The sequence below is a fragment of the Ostrinia nubilalis genome, chromosome 12, assembly GCF_963855985.1.
Source record: "Ostrinia nubilalis chromosome 12, ilOstNubi1.1, whole genome shotgun sequence".
Lineage (NCBI taxonomy): Eukaryota > Metazoa > Arthropoda > Insecta > Lepidoptera > Crambidae > Ostrinia > Ostrinia nubilalis.
In genome coordinates, this window is record NC_087099.1 from 14,464,963 (window position 1) to 14,486,714 (window position 21,752).

The 21,752-nt window shown below is 41.9% G+C and overlaps 2 protein-coding genes across 2 annotated transcripts in view; one reads left to right on the forward strand and one right to left on the reverse strand.

Annotated features, from left to right (window-relative positions):
• The window catches only part of LOC135076723 (diacylglycerol kinase theta), a 49,786-nt gene extending 46,002 nt beyond the window's left edge, over window positions 1-3,784 (reverse strand). Inside the window, exon 1 of the mRNA XM_063971143.1 lies at window positions 3,629-3,784. Within this exon, the coding sequence (XP_063827213.1) occupies window positions 3,629-3,758 (130 nt within the window). The 5' untranslated portion in view covers window positions 3,759-3,784. The remainder of the gene's footprint in view (window positions 1-3,628) is intronic.
• Window positions 3,785-4,391: 607 nt separating this feature from the next.
• On the forward strand, window positions 4,392-21,696 carry LOC135076724 (xylulose kinase). Its single transcript, XM_063971144.1, has 12 exons — window positions 4,392-4,592; window positions 8,386-8,468; window positions 8,689-8,836; window positions 9,529-9,705; window positions 12,699-12,932; window positions 13,348-13,504; window positions 15,616-15,876; window positions 16,100-16,312; window positions 17,596-17,769; window positions 18,124-18,221; window positions 19,366-19,450; window positions 20,085-21,696. Exons 1-12 carry the CDS (start codon window positions 4,392-4,394, stop codon window positions 20,201-20,203), a joined length of 1,950 nt encoding a protein of 649 aa, XP_063827214.1. The 3' UTR covers window positions 20,204-21,696.
• The last annotated feature ends 56 nt before the right edge of the window (window positions 21,697-21,752 follow it).

Consider the following 21,752-nt stretch of genomic DNA (forward strand, 5'->3'; position numbering starts at 1 on the left):
GGCTTAAATCCCATTTGGCCATAATAATAACTAAATTAATTTAGCATAGTATTTATAAGTATTTGTACCATAGTAACATTATATTTTCGGGTAAATAAGTCGTACATTTATGCATTTGAATACTGTTTTGTTCTGAGGTTTTTAAAAGAAGCTTAGGTACTGAAAATGGTTCTATTCAATACGTATGTTGGTAGTCCCATTGCTTTACATTTTGATAACAAGTATTGCTTATACAGGTTGTCCTAAAAAGTAGAGTATCACTAGGGCTATCCGAATCACCCCCATGTATGTTCCGTAATTTTTGATAGTTTTCGAGTTATGATTGTTTTAAATTTCTGTGCTAAGGCACTTTTTTTGTCACGCGCTACAGTGACCAAAAAAGTGCCTAAGAAAGTTACATGCCTGATTTTTTTTATTATTATTAGATGAATACTAGGCCTAGCTGATTCAGAAGTATTTACATCCATAACACGAATGTAAACTAAAATCCTGCATGTTGTAAAAAAAAATCACAACTCAAAAACTATCAAAAGTCGCGGTGATTTGGGTAGCCTTAGTGATACTCTACCTCTGGGCTTCGGCTTGACACTACTTTTTGGGACACCCTGTATATCCAACATTGACCTGAGTTAGATACATGGATATGGATACATATGATAAATAGATTGGTACCTACATTTCAATGTAGCTGTAAGTACAATAAGTTAGGCACATGGGTGCAACTTAATGCGAATATTGAATTACTCTGTTTATATGGGATAAATATTAATACTGGATTGAGACTCATTGCACCACCACTATAATAATTTCGAATATTAATTAATACCTATCGATGTTACCGTGTATGCCGTTATGTAAGTACGACAGTTATTTCTGTTTTAATATTTGGTAAATAAATAAGAGTGGGTGACGGAAAATTGCAACAAAATTATTACAATATACAACTAAATATCCTGTGAATTACGGACAGTACCTATTTATTTTATAAAGCATGCGGAAGATAATATGAGGAAAACGACTAGGACGTTTGTGGTGTGATGATAATCAACATTGAACATGGTTTGTTAACAGCACAGTTTGGTGTTTAAAATGTAATGTAAAGTTAAAATGAACTTTTTCTGAACTTTTTGTCACATCTTAATAGCAAGTAGGTATTAAAATAAAATAATAGGTGTGAATTAAGGCAAATGAGCCATACATAATTAAAAACATAACATTTAATTTAACATCGTCATATGTCTAATGTAGGTATGCAGTACTTTTCCGAATTTTAACAGGATAAGGTTAATTTAACTTACTTTTTCAAAATTGATCAATGTAGCTACGTAGCCCAAGGTTCATATTGTATTTTTTACCGAACTGGAGTATTTCAAAACTACTAAAAATTAATACCAAGTTAGTGAAACTATAAAATAGGAAACTGCTATTCCGAAGCAAAGTTCAAAATACTATTTATCGCTGAATTTTCCCATAAATAAGGTAAATATACCACATAAGCATGCTCTCTGTGTGATAAAATTAATGGAAATATCCTTATTTCAGATCTTTCGTGTTTGCTGCCGCATGTACGAATATAGGTATTATAAATTGTACTTATGATATCACATGATGGGTTTTCTTATTATTTCAAGCTTTTAGTTTTAAGGAAAGCTCTTTGAAAACATGAAAAAGTGTACTTTTGAGTTTTAGTTATTTGGCACTGATCATGACAAACCATGAAATACATATGAATTTATTGATAAATAATAAATTGAAAAGTTTTTGAGCTTACATTAAGCCTAGGCGCAGACCACCGACTTTTAGTTGGCCGATAGTTGGGCACGATTCTATTTTTTATGAAGAATCGGCCGATACCAAATCGGTGTAATGTGCGCACTTCATACATGCCCATACTGATTAACTGCCCGACTAAACTATCGGCCAACTAAAAATCGGTGGTCTGCGCCTAGGCTAAGGGGCAATATAATGACTTCATGAAAAATTTTGGTGCAAAGGACTTTGGTGAAATGTACTTAGCGCGGTTTTTTATGTCAGAATAACATTCTAAGGACTCATTTAAGGACATGTTCTTTACGCATGTAATTGCAAAAGGTAGAGTTTTAATTGCAGATTGTCTTTTCATTTCACCATTTTACGTAATTAGGTACTAACCAATCGCGGCTAAGCATAATAACAGGTACAGTCTAGTTCATAAATATGGCAGTGCCAATGTTGTAAAATATTGTTTGTGTTTTAAGGATCATTTTCAATACAAACTCAAACATCAATAAAATCCTACTTCCTACTAATATTATAAAGGTGAAAGTTTGGATGTTTGTTATTCTTTCACGCAAAAACTACTGAATGGATTTTGATGAAACTTTACAGTATTATTGTTTATAGCCCAGAATATCATATAGGCTATAATTTAAGACGATCTGTGACAAACTAAATTTCACGCGGGTGAAGCCGCGGGCAAAAGCTAGTGTAATCATATTTTATGTTTATTAACATGTTGCGGTACCGCAGTATTGACTGCACTACAATATTTTGAAACATTGGGAACTGCCAATATTTATGAACTCGACTGTACCTACGCATTAAACTGAAGTCTTAGCGTGAACATGGAAAGCCCTAACTTTTTATCTTATTGCAATTTTAATTGAATACTGAAACTTATTATATAACAGAATGAAAGAGAAAAGATCGATTTTACCATCGAAGTCAAGAACTTAACCAGTCAATCAATACTTGGCAAAAAAATATGTTTTAAATATTATATGTTGCGTTAGTACTTCATTTGTTAGCTGAAAAAGGTCAGTTAAAAGATCTTGTTTTTAGAGTAAAGTGGGAAAATAAGTTTTTTACTAGCTACCATTTCAGAAAATGTGTGAAACATCCATATCAAACGATCACATTAATTAACATTAAGATCTTTTGTAAATGCTTATCATTAAATACTGAGATATACCGTTTCGTAAAAACTTAACTATTGCGCGACATGTAACATGTTATATCTTCCTAACTAAGCATCACTTCAACTTGTAAGCGTAGCCTATTGCGTGTTACGTTCGTCCACCGCCCTGAGGACCAAAACAAATGCGCAAAAACTAGACGTTTCCTCGTCGGCACGAAGCCTCGCCTCGTGTCCGCCTCGGACATCATCATCCTCGTCACTTACCACCAGCAGAGGCTTACTAGAGACAGGGATGCAGCCGCGCCCCGCCCCGCGCCGCCGCTACGAAAAAACCTCTTACAAAACAGATCGATCGATATGCTCTCAAACGTTCACTCGTTTCGCCACGGAAACTTTTCAGCTGGAACCCTTACGACCACGACTCGTCATCGACACTACCAGATAGGTTTCCGTTCGGCCACGGCTTCAGGTCTATCCTTCTAAAGGGGCTCCCGTCACCAGGTGGGGTGATCAGCCGTGGCGACGACGTCCTTGAAATTTCAAGTGCACGTCTCGGGCACGGCCAGCGCGCGCGTGCAGGGCGGCGAGGGTCGAGAGGCGGCGCCGGGGGCGTATCGACCCGCCGGACACGCCCGGGGCCGGACGCCGGGCCCCGTTGCATAACGCTGGTCGTGCCGGACGGAGCGCGCGGAGCCGGTATCGACGCGCGCGGGGCGCATGCGCGACGCGTACCTTCGCAGCCGTAGCCCTGCCCGATGAGGCCCCACAGCAGGTCGGAGCAGTGGTGGCAGTACGTGGGCTTGTGGAAGGTCTTCTTCGCGAAGGAGTGGGTGCGATGGGGCGCGGGCGCGGCCTGCGCCATGGCGGGCGCGCGGGCCGGGCCGGGCGGGCGCGCTACTCATGCCGCGGCGCCCAGGGGCGCGCCGCGCTCTCCGAGCGGCTGTCGCGGCCCACCATCGCGGCGCGTCTGCCGCCCGCGCCCCGACGCAGTGTTGTTCCTGACAAATTTAGGGTTGCCGTATTCTAATTCTAAAATTGCCGGATATTTAAGGAAACCTTAGAAAAATTGCCGTATTGTACAAAATGTTTATTTGGAAAGTTTAAATTAAAAAAATGTTGATGTCTTATGTACTATACGTAAACTACTTTTAAACTTGCTTATTTCATTCTTCACTTTTAAAGGTTTTGAAAAGTTTAGTCATAGAACCTACCCGAATAAAAGTGAAGAATCTACCAAAATGAGGAACAAACGATTTTAGACATTAAAATCTCGGAGATAAGGTTGCATTTGGTTGAATTCTGTTGACGTTTCTTTTCGTGGCGCTTCTACTTCATCTATGGTTTACAAGTTGGTGCGTTCCATTAGACGAAATATTTTTTTTTGTTTACTCATACTCATGAATGAAAAACTCATAAAACTCTACTTTAATCAATTGCCGTATATTTTGATACGGTAATGAAAGTGCTGCCGTATACCGTATTTATGGTGCCTAAGATGCCTGAATGCCGTATATTACGGCAATTGCCGTATCAAGAACATCACTGCCCCGACGCCGCCGCGCACGCGCCCGCCCCTCCCCCGCCCGCACCCCCGCCGCCCGCCGCGCGCACACCCAACGCGCTACGAGTGGCGTGCGAGCGCTGGATCGATTTCATCTCGGGAGATGGAATCTCGTGCTTTGAGATTGGGTTTCTTGTAAAATGGGCTCTGAAAAGGCTCTGCAAATTTCTTGCTACCGTAAAACGGGCTGTATCTGCAACTTAATTAATGATTGCAGATGTACTTGCAGATTATCATGCAAACCACCCAAGTTTCTGACATCGTAATACATTTTTAAATTATATGACATTATAATGTAGTAATGTTTATATTACATAACTGAGTAATATCGAACGGATCAATCGTCAACAATTTTAACTTGAGCTAGAGGCTGTAACGCTCGACTACGTCGTAGCGCTACGCGTGCTACGAAGGGGTTGACCTGAACTGCTACCAACTAATATTTGCTGATTTTGCTGAAAATATTTAATTGGTAATCATATTACACGTACATATAACAGACAAAGTAGTATTTTTGAGATAAAATGTTACGTAAAGTTTTGAAAATAAAATATTAGCACGTCGTTGCAAGATCATATGGTGCGACGCGTGCGCGGTGCCGCCCACCAATCGAAATCGCTCTCCGGGTTTACTTAGCTAAATGATTGCAATATTTCGACTCTATGCGTCTTTGTCTCTCACGCCAGCGTCTCTAGGAGTATGAGAGAGCTGTACAGAGCTGAATATTCGAAACTGTTTCAGTAGTAGAGTCGGTTGTTTACAATATTAAGAGGCGCAGCTTCTCGCTGGAGTGCCCGACGGTCAGACGCCACTCGCAGCATGTCCAAAACTCAACTCACAACTATGAAATTCATGTAACTGTAACATGAATTAATGAAATTTTAGTCAGCCGTTTCAGCTATTTCAGGGATTGAAGATATCCCTGATAGTCTAGCTGACTTTCACGGAAAATAGTTCTCCGATAATGTACCTACATAAGTAAATGGTTGAAACTGGTGTCAAATAATTATGTAAAGTAACAAATGTATGAAATATGACTAACCTTTGTAAAGTAATAACTACTAACATTATCGTGACAAAAAGTAGCAAATAAAAACGACTTCGTACCTATGCCACTCCAACTTGGAATTGCCTGACTAAATACCGCAATTTTGTATGTTAGAGGCAAAGAGTGATGTAATAGTTTTGTTATTCAGCTTTTACATCGCCAACACCGTTACAAAACTAAAACATGGTAGGTATAGCAATAATGATTAAAATCGAGTAAGGCTGATGAAAGTCAGGTTAAAATCTATAAACCTTCTACATGTAAATGTCAATATTCGATCCACGCAAAATGGGGCCACGTCAAAAAGGTCCCCTGCCCGCACGGGCTGATCCGAGCGCACAGCTTAGCATCAGCAAGGGTGCATGTAAGGGTTTAATCTAGTGGAAAACCTACACGGATCGCTCGGCCCGCTTTCGTGCTCTATATTTAAACACCCCTGGGTGGGTGGCAGTTCACGCCTTTAGCACTTCAAATAGATGTTTTTAACCCAATGTTCACGACATCGGGTGGGCGCTAATCAACCTGCGTATGGATAATAAGGTCGCGGTTGACGAAATGTCACTTAATTTTTTAGGACGATGTTCATTTTGCCGTAAAAATATCCGTGATTTAACGTAGTAATTTTATGGTGTTAACGTCTCTACAAATACAGAGATAGTGTTGGAAGGAAACTTGCGACCTAATCACTCGTAGATATACTTATCGAAAGTCAATTATTTGTAGGTATGACGGTATGTTACCTACTAAATCGTGTTTTTTCATTTTAATAAATACATCATTAATTTTAGTATATTAGAAAGTTACTATGGATGCATGGGCATCCAGGCAGATAATTTATTTAGATGGCTATATTCTCTTAATTTTGTAAACGTGTGCCTTAGAAGCAATAAACGGCTATGAGAATAAAATATAAATTATATTTTAGAATTAAGTTCTACACTGATTAACTATGGCTGGAACGATTCCGAGGCATGGAATTCTTTAGACCTTAAGGTATTTACTTATGTCGTAGAAAAATAGAAATACCTGAACTTTTGAACTTGGGCATTTTTATGCCCAGAATTCCGATGAAATAAATTACTTGGAAAATTATAAATAACTTAAAAAATCGAACTGCCTAAGGCGGGAATTGAACCCACGACCTTTTGCTTGCCGTGCGACTACTCTTCCAACTGAGCTACTTAGACAAATAAAAAAATATATTTTTTCTACAGACTAGAATAAGACCGAGGAAGTCTAGACTAGAATAAGTTTAATGAATTTGTTTTTACATGGCATAAAATATTCTTGCGGTTTCTGATACCCCTGAACTAGGGTGTAATTTAAATTACATGATGAAATTCATCAGATAGCCATGTGTCAGTAATAACCCTTTAATTACCTAGTTTTTATTTCAATTGCCACGTCCTTAGTACCTAGCACATACAAACCGCAGCATTATTATACCCTTATTATTGAGATACGATATCAGACAGGCATACAGCCAATGGGTAAAACCATTCCTCCTGTTTCAACCTGTTTGTCTGTTTAAAATTAATCTACACTAAAAACGACTGCTTGCGACTGCTGACTACTGGTGTTAAGTTTAATCGGGCCACCTGCCGCCACCTGACCGATGTTTGACACTCACTGCACACAATATGAATTTTATTTAGGAAGCTTTCAATTTATTTAAGCAATAAGCAATGTCTACGTGCTGTAACTTTGCTCATAATATAGATTAGGCGTTGTATGGCCGCAAAGTAGCAATTAATTATGAAAATACACATTAATTATTTACTACAGTAATTAATCAAGGTAATAAATAGTATTTTGTTACTTTTATAATTGATAATTCATTATTAATTAAACATTTTTAAGTAACAAGATAAATTAGCCAAGGTGAATGAGGAAAGCTGAATACGCGCATCTGAATTATTTAATTAAATTTTAAAATTATGACGAGATGGTAGTTAGATAACATTAATAAGTACTTAATTTATTAAGGATTTGATACTCTGGTATTTGAAGATATTTAATAGAAAGTACTAAGTACAAGTTTTAGATAGACGTATTTAAAATAACATAACTGGGTCACATATTCGACAGTTTTATGATAAGTTTTGTCAGTTCAACATACATAATCTACAATAAACTGACGCTATCGTGAAATCGTGTTATAAAATTTTACAACGGCATTCAGTCACGAAAGCCGCATAGTAGCAAACGCGGTGCGCGCGGCCACTCCCGAACGGAGTGTACTTGTGTCAAATTACGTGCCTGTCAAAAAAGTGTAAAAAAAATATGGACGAATCGCGGAAGAAAACTTTTTTGGGATTCGATTTTAGTACGCAAAGGGTAAGTTAATTATTAATTTATAAATTATTACGTACAAGACTAAAGGACTAAGAAATCAAGATTTTTTTATTATAGCTGTCCTATACTCATTAATTAATGTAATTAATGAAAACGCCGGAGTAATTAATTAATTGGCGATAACATCTTTAGTTAACTTACTTGAATTTTTAATGTCTAACTGTGTTAACTTATGACTCAGGCTGCCTTGTCTAGACTTAGAGCTATTTAACGGTATGCTGCAGAAATCTTAGAACTTCTAATTTGGTTTTACCATAACCATAAAGTAATTAAATTAAAAATAAAATTTAGCATCTGACTATGCACTAACCTAGAAGTTATGTATTGTGTAATTTTTAAAAGATTCAGTGGAAGTGCATTGACTGAGGCAAAAAGTTTACATTCTTTGTATCAAGGTCAACAATAACAATGTCTATGAATGTATTCAGTAAATTTTAAATTATCGCTTTCATAATAGTCATAGTCATAAATGTTTATTAATACATTTTGCATATTAAATTATTTGTCATTTGTTTGTGCTTTTAGCTTAAAGCAATTGTAATCGGCGAAGAATATGAAATACTTCACGAAGCAGCAGTTGAATTTGATGTTGATCTTCCAGAGTTCAGGTAATCGTCAAAACTTTTAAACTTTTTTCCCATGAAAATGGAAACATACACATTTTAATATTGATTCTTCTTGAATAATAAATTGCTTAAATTGAACTCCAACTTCCCTATATCATACCAGATTTTTTCCATGAAAATGTGAACATACACATAGTAATATTGAATCTCCTCGAATAATAGATTGCTTAAATTCAACTCCAACTTACCTATATCATACCAGAACGGCCGGTGGAGTGCTCAAAGGAGAGCGCGGTGAGGTGACAGCCCCCCCTCTGCTATGGGTCAAAGCTCTGGACATGGTGATGGACCGCCTGGTAGTGGCTGGCGTTGACTTCTCCTTGATCGATGCCTTGTCGGGAGCAGCCCAGGTAGGTCTTGGAAATAGAAAGTTTTTATGGTTACAGCCACCATTGTATGCTAAGTTGTGGGAAAACATTTAATAAAGCCCTCCAATCTTTTGTTATAATCAAAAGTATTGTAAACGTTTTGATTTCTTTTCCGTGTTGCAGTGAAAGTTAAATTCATTGTTTTTAATATATTCAAAGTACTAATTCGAGATTTATCACCCAAACATCCATTTAATATAATGTAAAAACTTTCTTCTGTCAAAAATAATTGTTTCCTTTCATATAAATTTATTACTGTACAAGGAACATAAAAACAAAACATATTATTAGTATTTATTTTTATAATGCATCTTTTCTTCCGGATTTGTTATCTTAGAATATAAAAAAAATATGTAGTATAGGTCGCACAACGAATGTTGAGGCGATTTAGAACATGCAAGACAAATCTTTGATTGTGATGATTGCCTCGACTCTTTGCGCGACCATTATTACACTCTGCTTTAGCCTAGGCGCAGACCACCGACTTAGTTGGCCGATAGTCGAGCCCGATATGAATTTGTATGAAAATCAAATCGGTGTAATGTGTGCACTTCCATACATGCCTATACTGATTAACTGCCCGACTAAACTATCGGCCGACGAAAAATCGGTGGTCTGCGCCTAGGCTTAAACAAAACACTACTCCATGTTTATTATCTTCTTCCCCTACATAGCAACACGGCTCAGTCTGGTGGGCCAAGGACGCGGAGTCCCGTCTGGCGACACTTGCCCCGGACCAGTTCATCCACACGCAGCTGGCTACTTCCTTCGTGACCAACTCGCCCGTGTGGATGGACTCCAGTACCTCTGCTGACTGCAGGGCCCTGGAGGAAGCTGTTGGAGGAGCAGAGGTGAGTGTGGGCAATAGTGACCTGTATCATCATAGCTATAGGGCTCAGTATGGCAGGACAAAGACCAGAGTTAAAGTCGAGTGACCAGTTCGGGCAATAGACCTGTATCATTATTGCAACAGAGCTCATTATGCTGGGCCAAGGATGCGGAGTCCCGGCTGGTCACGGTGGTGATCCAGTTCAGGCAATAGTGGCCTTTATCATCATAGCAACAAGGCTCAGGATGGCAGGACAAAGACCAGAGTCAGAGTAGAGTGACCAGTTCGTGCAATAGTGACCTGTATCATCATAGCAACAAGGCTCAGTATGGCGGGCCAAAGACGCAAATTTCCGGCGTGCTACACTGGTGATCAGTTCGAGCAATAGTGACTTATATCATCATAGCAACAAGGCTCACTATGGTGTACCTTCCACACGCAGCTGGCAACCTCCTTCGTGACGAACTCGCCCGTGTGGATGGACTCCAGCACCTCTGCCGACTGCAGGGCGCTGGAGGAGGCTGTTGGAGGACCAGAGGTGAGTGCAGACAATAGTGATCTGTATCATCATAGCTATAGGGCTCAGTATGGTGGGGCAAGGACGCGGAATCCCGGCTGGTCGCGGTACTCACGGGTGACCCTGTTCAGGCAATAGTGACTTGTACCATCATAACAACAGAGCTCAGGATGGCAGGACAAAGACCAGAGTTAGAGTCGATTGACCAGTTGGACAATAGTGACCTGTATCATCATAGCTACAGGGCTCAGTATGGCGGGCCAAAGACGCAAATTTCCGGCGTGCTACACTGGTGATCAGTTCGAGCAATAGTGACTTATATCATCATAGCAATAAGGCTCAGAATGGTGCTTAGACCAGTTCATCCACACGCAGCTGGCTACTTCCTTCGTGACCAACTCGCCCGTGTAGATGGACTCCAGCACCTCTGCCGACTGCAGGGCGCTGGAGGAGGCTGTTGGAGGAGCAGAGGTGAGTGTGGGCAGACAATAGTGGCCTTTATCATCATAGCAACAAGGCTCAGTATGGTGGGGCAAGGACGCGGAATCAGTGCGGGCAATAGTGACTTGATCAGCATAGCTACAGAGCTCAGGATGGCAGGACAAAGACCAGAGTCAGAGTAGAGTGACCAGTTCGTGCAATAGTGACCTGTATCAGCATAGCAACAGAGCTAATTATGCTGGGCCAAGGACGCGGAGTCCTGGCTGGCCACACTGGTGATCAGTTCGAGCAATAGTGACTTATATCATCATAGCAATAAGGCTCAGTATGGTGCTTAGACCAGTTCATCCACACGCCGCTGGCCACCTCCTTCGTGACCAACTCGCCCGTGTGGATGGATTCCAGTACCTCTGCCGACTGCAGGGCGCTGGAGGAGGCTGTTGGAGGACCAGAAGTGAGTTAATGCGGGCAATAGTGATCTCTATCATCATAGCAACAAGGCACAGTATGGTGGGGAAAGGACGCGGAATCAGTGCGGGCAATAGTGACCTATATCGTCATAGCAACACGGCTCAATATAGTGCTTAAACCAGTTCATCCACACGCAGCTGGCCATAGTAGTGACCAGTTCAGGCAATAGTGACCTGTATCATAGCAACAGACCTATAATTCAAAGCTCAGTGTCAATATGGACAATAGTGACCTGTATCAGTATAGCAACAGAGCTCAGGATGGCAGGACAAAGACCAGAGTCAGAGTCGAGTGACCAGTTCGGGCAATAGTGACCTGTATCATCATAGCTACAGGGCTCAGTATGGTGGGGCAGATACCAGAGGTTTTGATCAGTGTGGAGAATAGTGACCTGTATCATCATAGCAACAGAGCTCAGTGTGGTGGTGGGCCAACGGCCAGAGGTGAGTAATCAGTGCGAGCAATATTGACCTGTATCATTATAGCAATAAGGCTCAGTGTGGTGCGCCAAAGACCAGAGGTGAGTAATTAGTGCGAGCAATATTGACCTGTATCATTATAGCTACAGGGCTCAGTATGGTGGGGCAGATACCAGAGGTTTGATCAGTGTGGGAAATAGTGACCTGTATCACCATAGCAACAGGGCTTAGTATGGTGGGCCAAAAACGTGGAGTCCCATGTAGCCACACTGGCTCCAGAATATTAAAGAATAACATACAAAATGCATCCGAATGGGAAAGACAAAAACATTGTTAATAGAATTTAGCAGGTAGGTAGTACATTTCCACGTTATAATCTAATCTCTAGTTTTATAAGCCTAATAAAATAATTCTATTAGTATCACAATAATTGTTAACGAGATCAGTACAAACGAGGTGCAATGGAGCATTGCAGGTAATTTCTCGTTTCTAGCTCACATTACTAATACCAGAATCGTTTATTTTTTTAAGTAGGCTAAAGTGCTTTCTCTCGAGTACCGTTTTTTTTTTTGCAGATTGCAGCTCAGTTCCGTGCACATGAATTAATAATAACAGAAAATTCTATACGACAAAAACTGAGTTCAATTACTCTTTTTTATAATTCGCTATGTGTTACCTTTAGAATTCGTTCAAGGCTAACAAAAAGTCGTTAATTTTTTGCAATTAGGCTCGTAAAAAACTTTACACAATACAATAATTTTGAACCCACCAACCGCTTCGGGATATGGTGAGTGAAATAGCGGATCTCAGGGCGGTAAATTCTTCTATTCTAACCCATGAAATGGTCAAAATAACCAGGTCAACATTACCATCAGTTCACGAGCACACAAATCCGCAAGATTGTCCGCTCTGCTCAGAATGTGGATCTCAAAAGTGTCTGCGTGCTTCCAGCTTATGCTGGAATAACTAGGTTTTATAACCTCGTCTATTCGGTTTTATGATACTCCTAGGAACTGGCCAAATAAACCGGGTCTCGCGCATACGAGTGGTCCACGGGCGCTCAGATCCCCAAGATATTCCGCACTCGTCCATGGGCGTATCAAGTCGCGACGCGGGTCTCGCTGGTGTACCTTACATAATAAAAAAAATACTTTCATTCTTATCCAGGAGCTGGCCAAATTAACGGGGTCTCGCGCATACGAGCGGTTCACAGGCGCTCAGATCCGCAAGATGTTCCGCACTCGCCCGCGAGCGTATCAAGCCGCGACGCGGATCTCGCTGGTGTCTTCCTTCGCCTGCTCCCTGTTCCTGGGCCGCATCGCTCCCATCGATTTGTCGGACGGCTCCGGGATGAACCTGCTCGATATACACTCTTTGAAGTGGGATGAGAAGGCTTTGAAGGTAGGTGTTATTCATTAACTGGTAGTTTAACGCTTTTTGTATTCTTGTATGACTTGAATCCAGAAGTAAAAAGGCAAGTAAACTTGTCATTAGACCTTTGACCCCTCGCAGGAGACATGCGGTTGCGAGCCACCAACTGCACTAAAACTTTCTACAATATTTATCATATATTTATGATCTAACTTAAGTATCTAATCTCCCGCTTTTTTCATCCATCCGTTGCTAACTATCTTCTCAGGGTCGCCGGTCCATCAAGCTAGTGCGCATCTTGTCACTACGTTTCCTGAAACTGTCTCATTCATCCCTTATGCTCCAGTTTGCGTCAGTTACCCATTATCTAGAGAGGATTGGTCCCACTTTTCGTCGACCACTTAAGCTCATATAGCAACCTGGTAAACTCGACACTTATTTCCAGGCGTGCGGAGACGAGACCCTGGCCCAGAAGCTAGGCGAGCCGATAGCGACTGCTAGCGACCTGGGCGTCATCTCACCCTACTTCGTGGCGCGCTATGGCTTCCGCGCCGATTGTCGCGTGGTGGCTTTCACTGGAGACAACTGCTCTGCGTTAGCAGGTATACATATCTTTGGACAGTTTACACTGCCATGTAGCCCCAAAGAAACGGGTATAAACTAAGAGGAAAGCATACGATGCGTTGCGGCGGCGGTGCGACGCCGGAGCAGTGTCGCTGCGTCGTCTTCCATAGAAATCTGTGGAGGGCACAGGAGCGGTGCGGCGAAATCTTTGCGGTGCGGCGCTGCAACTCATCGTGTGCTTTGGCTTTTACTTTTTTTTATACAAATATACAGCACAGGAGGATGGCTCTAATTCATCAGAAGCAAATAGAGGATTTGGTCTAAACATCCCAATACCTAACGGTATATTGCACAGTCTTCCAAAGAATCTGCTACTGTGCCTTGATTGGACATCAGACTAAAGTATTCCTATAAAACACCGACACTTAGTTACCACTATGTTAATGTATATTGGCAAAGTAAATAAGCATACAATCTTAGTAATATACTTCGCAAATATCTAAATAAATATTTATCTGGGAGTTATCTTAGCAGATAACTCAAGAGGGCTAAGGTTTACAAGTCGTCAAAAAACAATTTCGCGATAAGATATCTAACTGGCAGCACACGAGATTAAGGCGATGTAATGTGACAGCGTTTGATTCGCTTATCTTGTATGATTGTGTTTACAATAGCTGAGATGTTTGATAATAATATGTTAACTCTCTTTAGATGTGATTTTAGTACAATCTTAATAAAAAGCAAAGAACCGCGAGTTCGTCCGCGTAGGAAAATTTAAAAAGGAAATGTTCTAGACTAGATTAAAAGGATTAAAAAACGTAAATAATGATAAGAAGTCATTTTCGGAAATCCATCCAATAAGCGTTATAATTGTAATAAGGGTTGAAAGTTTGTAAGCACTATTTTTAATAGTCCTTGTAAGTAATGGAATTAAGGCTCGGCGCAAATGGGCCACCGACCACAGCCACCGGTGGCAAGCGACGGCGACTTAAGGCCTCAGCCTCGAGTTTAGCGGGCAGCGGGGCGGGAGCGGGAGCGGCAGGATCTTATGCGTAAAATCAAATAGACCGGTTCTCGAAAACAGCGGCGCGGGAGCGGGCAACGAGCGGGCAGCGCACTCCTTTTTTTGCCCACAATAAATCGAGCGTTAGGAATAGAATCGAAATAAAATTGTCGCCGTTGTTCAGACATTTCGTTTGCGAATAAAAACAAATATCTCGACAACACAACCCCGAACACAACACTTCGCCGCTAAAGCGCCGCGCGAGCTGCCCGCTTGTTTCGAGAACGGGTCTGCGTTGCCCGCCCCGCTCCCGCGCCGCCGCCGCTCCCGCCCCACTGCCCGCTAAACTCGAGGCTGAGGCCTACACACTAGAGATGGGTTATACTAGGTAAATTTGATACTAGGTGCACCTATTCCTAGTATTTATTAATACTCGATCCAAATACCTATTCCACCTAATACGTAGTAATTTAGTATACTTGACGCGACTAGTGCGGACTAATCCACGTAATATGACTTTAAAATACATTTTTTTTTAAAGATACAACCGTAGTATGAGTAATGCAATTTGAAATTGAATAATAATTCCCCCTTCATACTTCAACAGGCATTGGACGGTCAACTTAAAAGTTGGCGTATTTAAAAGATATCAATTTCATAAAAATTCATAAACATGAATATGGTTTGACTACGTTTGTGTGCGTTTGCTTCGTCGCGCTCAAATTTGTTTGGTAAGACAGAGACGGAGTGAATCTCTACGTTCGCACGTAAGCTTAGCGAGAAATACTAGGTGCGCGTAATACACGACTACGGATTACGCAATAATAACCTCTATTACTTTGATGGTAGGGTCGGAAATCGTGTAATTTATAAAATACTAGGTGGATCAAGTATTTTAAAAATTGGAATAGGTGTCGCCTAGTACTGTAAAATACCTAGTGTGTGGATCTGTTCTAGTAAATACGTCTCATCTCTACTACACACTTTGTATAGTGGCGAGTCGCGGACACTACTGTAGCGAGTGGCCGCCACCGGATATACGTGTGCGGCGGTGGGTGGCCCATTTACGCCGACTTTTTAACTTTGCAAAATTCACGCAAAAATCTACGTAATTAGAGTAAAAAATATACAAAATCCACTCCGCAGGTCTCCGCCTCCGCACCGGCTGGGTGGGTCTCAGCCTGGGCACCAGCGACACGCTCTTACTGGGGCTCCCCGCGCCCGCCGCGCCCCCCGCGGGGCACGTGCTCGTGGGGCCCACGCACGATGCCCCCTACATGGCCCTACTGTGCTTCGCTAACGGCTCGCTGACGAGGCAGAACCACCGCGATCGCTTGGCTGGACCCAGCTGGGATGCGTTCAATGATTTGTTAAGAGCGACTGTTAGAGGCAACATGGGATATATGGGTGAGTTATAACTCAGCAGCTAAAGGAATATTTGCGTGCGACTCTTACGGGACACATCCTCGTGGGGCCTACGCACGATGCCCCCTACATGGCCCTACTGTGCTTCGCTAACGGCTCGCTGACGAGGCAAAATCATCGCGATAGGCTGGCCGGGCCTAGCTGGGACGCGTTCAATGATTTGCTACGGGCAACTGTTAGAGGCAACATGGGATATATGGGTGAGTTATAACTCAGCAGCTAAAGGAATATTTGCGTGCGACTCCTACGGGACACGTCCTGGTGGGGCCCACTAATGATGCACCCTACATGGCCCTACTGTGCTTCGCTAACGGCTCGCTGACGAGGCAGAACCACCGCGATAGGCTGGCCGGGCCTAGCTGGGACGCGTTCAATGACTTGTTAAGAGCGACTGTTAGAGGCAACATGGGATATATGGGTGAGTTGTTGTTACTCATTAGCTAGAAATATTTGCATGCGCCTCCTACGGGACACGTCCTAGTGGGGCCCACTAATGATGCACCCTACATGGCCCTACTGTGTTTCGCCAACGGCTCGCTGACGAGGCAGAACCACCGCGATCGCTTGGCTGGACCCAGCTGGGACGCCTTCAATGATTTGTTAAGGGCGACTGTTAGAGGCAACATGGGATATATGGGTGAGTTATAACTCAGCAGCTAAAGGAATATTTGCGTCGTGCCTCCTACGGGCCATGTCCTAGTGGGGCCCACTAATGATGCACCCTACATGGCCCTACTGTGCTTCGCTAACGGCTCGCTGACTAGACAGAACCACCGCGATCGCTTGGCTGGACCCAGCTGGGACGCCTTCAATGATTTGTTAAGGGCGACTGTTAGAGGCAACATGGGATATATGGGTGAGTCGTAATTAAGTAGCTAGAGAAATTACCGCGCTTCTTACGGGGCCCGTCCTCGTGGGGCCCACGCACGATGCCCCCTACATGGCCCTACTGTGCTTCGCTAACGGCTCGCTGACGAGGCAGAACCACCGCGATAGGCTGGCCGGGCCCAGCTGGGATGCCTTCAATGATTTGCTAAGGGCGACTGTTAGAGGCAACATGGGATATATGGGTGAGTCGTAATTAAGTGGTTATAGAAAAATACCGCGCTTCTTACGGGGCCCGTCCTTGTGGGGCCCACGCACGATGCCCCCTACATGGCCCTACTGTGCTTCGCTAACGGCTCGCTGACGAGGCAGAACCACCGCGATCGCTTGGCTGGACCCAGCTGGGACGCCTTCAATGATTTGTTAAGAGCGACTGTTAGAGGCAACATGGGATATATGGGTGAGTTATAACTCAGCAGCTAAAGGAATATTTGCGTGCGCCTCCCGTGGGGCACGTCCTCGTGGGGCCCACTAATGATGCACCCTACATGGCCCTACTGTGTTTCGCCAACGGCTCACTGACGAGGCAGAATCTCCGCGATAGGCTGACCGGACTTAGTTGGGTTGCCTTCAATGATAACAAACTTCGATAGTACTTCGTGACTTCTTAAAAGAACATTAAAAGGTCAAATTAAACTCTACCTCATAAGTCAAGCGTCTTGGTAGATTGCTGGCTCTCGAGCTCTCGAACGAGCCCTCAGTCTGACACGAAGCCTATTGTCTCATCATTAGTCTTCTCTCAGATTTCGAGCCTTAAAAGTTCAGTAACTTCACTCAAAGATTTAATTTTCGACTTGGTGTTTTTTTGTCCTTCAGGCGTGTACTTTGACACCGCGGAAATAGTCCCACGGGCGGCGCCGGGTCGCTGGCTTCGGGACGCGAACGGGCGCGCTATTGACCGCTTAGCGCCGCAGTTTGAAGCGCGCGCGCTACTAGAGGGACAGGCTTTAGCGCGCCGCGCGCACGCTGAAGATATGGGATTCACGCTGGGTGAGTGAGGAATAACAAGCATGATATCCACCAAAACGGAGAGGAGAGGAAACGAAAGGAGACGTTTTGAATAACCAATCGGATTTCAGCGGGTACCTCTACCCTTTTGGCAGATTGAGCCCCACATAACTGCTCCCTTGGCTGGTGGGTATTCAATAACGGCCGCTGATCAATTTGAGTTGCGCAAACTGCTAGAAGGATAGGCACTAGCGCGCCGCGTGCACGTCGAGGAAATGCGACATGTTGCGCTTCTAGAAATAGTATGAAAACTAGCTACACTCTCTTATAAAAATCTTTAGTACTTACTTACGTTTATTATTGTTCCACGAAGTTCCAAAAATGCTTGCTTTTCAGACGCGTCATCGCGACTGGTGGCGACAGGCGGCGCGTCCGTCAACAAGGAACTCCTTCAAATCTTCGCTGATGTCTTCAACACGCCCGTTTATGTTCAGGTGAGCCAAGTTCATGTACACACACACTTTTAGCTGAAGAACTGACGATCAACTAACACTTATTTTAGAAGAAATGTTACTCGTAGCAGAACCGACGACAAACTGACTCGATCTCAAACTGTCACGCACCCACTCCAACGCCGCCCCACCACCGGTCTTTTTAAATCATGTCAAAACAGCTTTTGCTACTTTGTAATGGCGTCAATTTAATAATTACAATACGAAATAATATTATTTTATAATCTAGTAAAACCCCTGGGATAAAACCCCTGATCCGTCTGCTCGTTTGCCTCTTATCACATAAAAAAAAAAAAAAAAATAGTCATTTTTAGCCGCAGTGACACGAACTTGTTATTTATCAAAATATCTTACGTTTGCTAGGTTTAGGCGAATAAGCTTGCCCAAGTAAATATACAGGGTGGAAACGATAAGTGATCTCACTCGATTATTTCTAAACTATACAAGATATCAATAAACTAGTTGTTGATCCTGAAAGTGCTTCATGAGCTCTATCAAACGGTATTAATAATAGGTTACAGAATAAACTGGATCTATCCGAAACTTCAATGTTTCCAGCTTCCATACATTTGGTAAAGTCACATTATTTTAAAAACTACATATGATATCGTAAAAATGATTACTGATTCTAAAAGTGCTTCACAAGCTCTATCCAATGGTATTAATAATAGGTTACAGAATAAACTGGATCTAACCAAAAATTCAATGTTTCCTTCTTCCATACATTTAGTACTACCACAGTCATGACACTCATCTCTTGACAATATTATAGCAAGTAAAGCCTAAAACCAATGTTTTTCATCAATAATTTAAAATAAGAATACAATTTAGGTGTTTATTTTAAGTATTTATTATTAAATTAAAAAAATTACACTTCTAATATTGTGTGTCTGGCATACATTTAGTATGGAAGCTGGAAACATTGAATTTTCAGATAGATCCAGTTTATTCTGTAACTTATTATTGGTACCGTTTGATAGAGCTCATTAAGCACTTTCAGGATCAGTAACCAGTTTTTTAATATCTTGTATAGTTAAGAAATAATCGAGTGAGATCACTTAACGTTTCCACCCTGTATGAGTTTACACGACTCAAGCTAGTTACTAAACGTAATATTCCTGTACAGGATCACCACGCGAACGCAGCTCTGCTGGGAGCGGCCATCCGTGCGGCTGACGTGTGGAGCACGCGCACCGGAACTAAACTGCCCGGTAAATCTTACTTATGATTAAACGCTTCTATGTAACTATCAGAGTCTGTGTTGGAGATATTGCTCACCAATCAACTCGTTGAGCATCCCCCCTATATTTGTGATGATGATGATCCATCCGACCGATTTCGGCCATGATTACCACTCCGACTCCTAGCTGTCTTGGCGGCGCTGGTGTGCCCGAAGATTGCTTACGTAGCCGATCTTCGGGGCAAACCCCCTCGCACATTGAGGGATTCGTAATGCAGTATGTGTATGTAATGATTTTAGAATTTATATTGTATTTTATACGATTAGGTATTGTTTTGTAACGTAAAACCTAAAAATCCATTATTAAATTAAAAAACTTTATTTGATTACTTCCTGGACATGTTGCAGATATTAGAATGATTTTAAAATGTATTCTGTATTATAGTCGATTATTCCACATTTAATATTTGATTGTTATTTAATGTAAATATTCTAGAATTTTTATTGTATACATGTAGCACTGTTATTTTACATCTAATTTATTTTTAGCAGGAACATGAACGTTTTAAATGTGCGAGGATGGTCAAATCCAACTACTCCATCTTTCTAAATCAATGCCATCTATCGGTAGCCACCAAAACTAAGTTATACTCGATTGCTTCCAGGCTCGGAACTGTCAGTGTCTCCCGCGGCCACGCCCTACGCCGACCACGACGCCATCTACACGCCGCTGCTCGCGCGCTACCGACAGATACTGGCTGAGATACCCAAGCTCGGCGACTGAGCTGACCCGCTGGTTGGGTAGTTGACACCGTTATAGTTTGACCACAAGCTGTGCCGCTCTTGTGTTTAGTACTCAATACTTTATTGCTTCACCACATTAGCATTTAGGTCTTACAATTCAAGCAACAAGAACAATGTGGACCCAGTAGTGTGCAATCAAATGTGGATCGCAGAGAGCACGCTTCGCTTCGTAATTAAGTGGACATCTAGCAAAGATAAAATCTGTTACTTGTTTAGAATCCCGCGTATGTAATATCAAACGAACATAAAATAAAAACTCCAGAAAGACAGCCCTGAGCGGCATAGCTCTAGTGGTCAAGTTATAAACCGTAGTAGCGCTCACCAGTTGGTACCATTGGAGAATGACAGGACTTCATTCTCTCATTCGCCAGGGTTGCCAACTAGTGAGTAAATGCGATAGTCCTCATTGTCCTTACAAACCGTCCAAACGAGATTCCTAAATACGATGATAGATTAATTGATTTGTTGGTGTCTCCTACCCAATTGTTCATTCGTCATTTAAGTAGCTTTCAATTTGACACTCACTGTTTATCCATCGCTGGCTCATAGAGACCATCCCAGCTCATTGGCGATTATCACACTGCGCCGCGCTCCGCCGCGGTACGCGGGACGACAGATTTAATCATTGTATGCAAGTACCTCAGTTTGTATAGAAAACACGCGCGGCACAACACACTGACAACGCGTCTGCGCGCGGGATTTTTTATATGAAATCACGCGGACCGCGGCGCAGTGTGATAATCGCCATTGTGTTGTTGCGGCAGTGGATGTAAAGTGACGTCACAACTACTAACATATAACTGGGTACTGCCCCACTTTGTAAAACGTTTCGTTTCTCTGTTCAACCGATAGTCGTCATTCGCTAGAGTAGGGTTTGATACGAGAGTCACGATATCGATTTGCAAAGTAGACCCACTTATTAGTCGCAATTTTCATTAATTACGATATTTTTAATTTGAATAGTTATCTCACGCTGGCGTTAGATGACAAACAGTGAAATTATCGTAATAATTATTTAATTTGAAATTACATCGAACGAATGAACAATCGATAGATAAAATGTTACATTCGTTCAATCCAAGTTAACATGAATGACGTAGGTATATGCTTTTTTGTATTTAGATAGTTAATACTCTGAAAGATAGCTAAATAATAATTATTAACATTCCATTTGATAAGCTTTACTGTGCCTTAGACTTAATATAATCATGTGCTGATATTTTTGTCAATGAATCTGATATTTTGTGATTTAAAAGCAAAGATAAGAGATTGTTTTAATATATAATAATTTATATTGAGAGTTTTTAATATACCAGGGACTTAATAGGTTTTCTAGATGGTGCTTCGATCTATGTGCAATATACATCACATACATTCCCTAGCTGAAAGTTTATATATTTTTACACACAACTAATATGCTACATGCATTTTGTTATACATTTTACACGTTTTTATTAAATGTTTACTTAAAAATGTTTTGGTTTTCTTTACTGGATATTATCATGTTGAAACCTTTACGATACGTGATG

What these genes read in the sequence shown, in the direction of transcription:
- LOC135076724 (XM_063971144.1), top strand. Translation starts at nt 4,392, where the DNA reads ATGCCTGAATGCCGTATATTACGGCAATTGCCGTATCAAGAACATCAC. An exon ending in GGGATGAGAAGGCTTTGAAG is followed by an intron (nt 12,933 to 13,347) that starts GTAGGTGTTATT and finishes ACTTATTTCCAG; the next exon opens with GCGTGCGGAGACGAGACCCT. An exon ending in AGGCAACATGGGATATATGG is followed by an intron (nt 16,313 to 17,595) that starts GTGAGTTGTTGT and finishes TTTGTCCTTCAG; the next exon opens with GCGTGTACTTTGACACCGCG.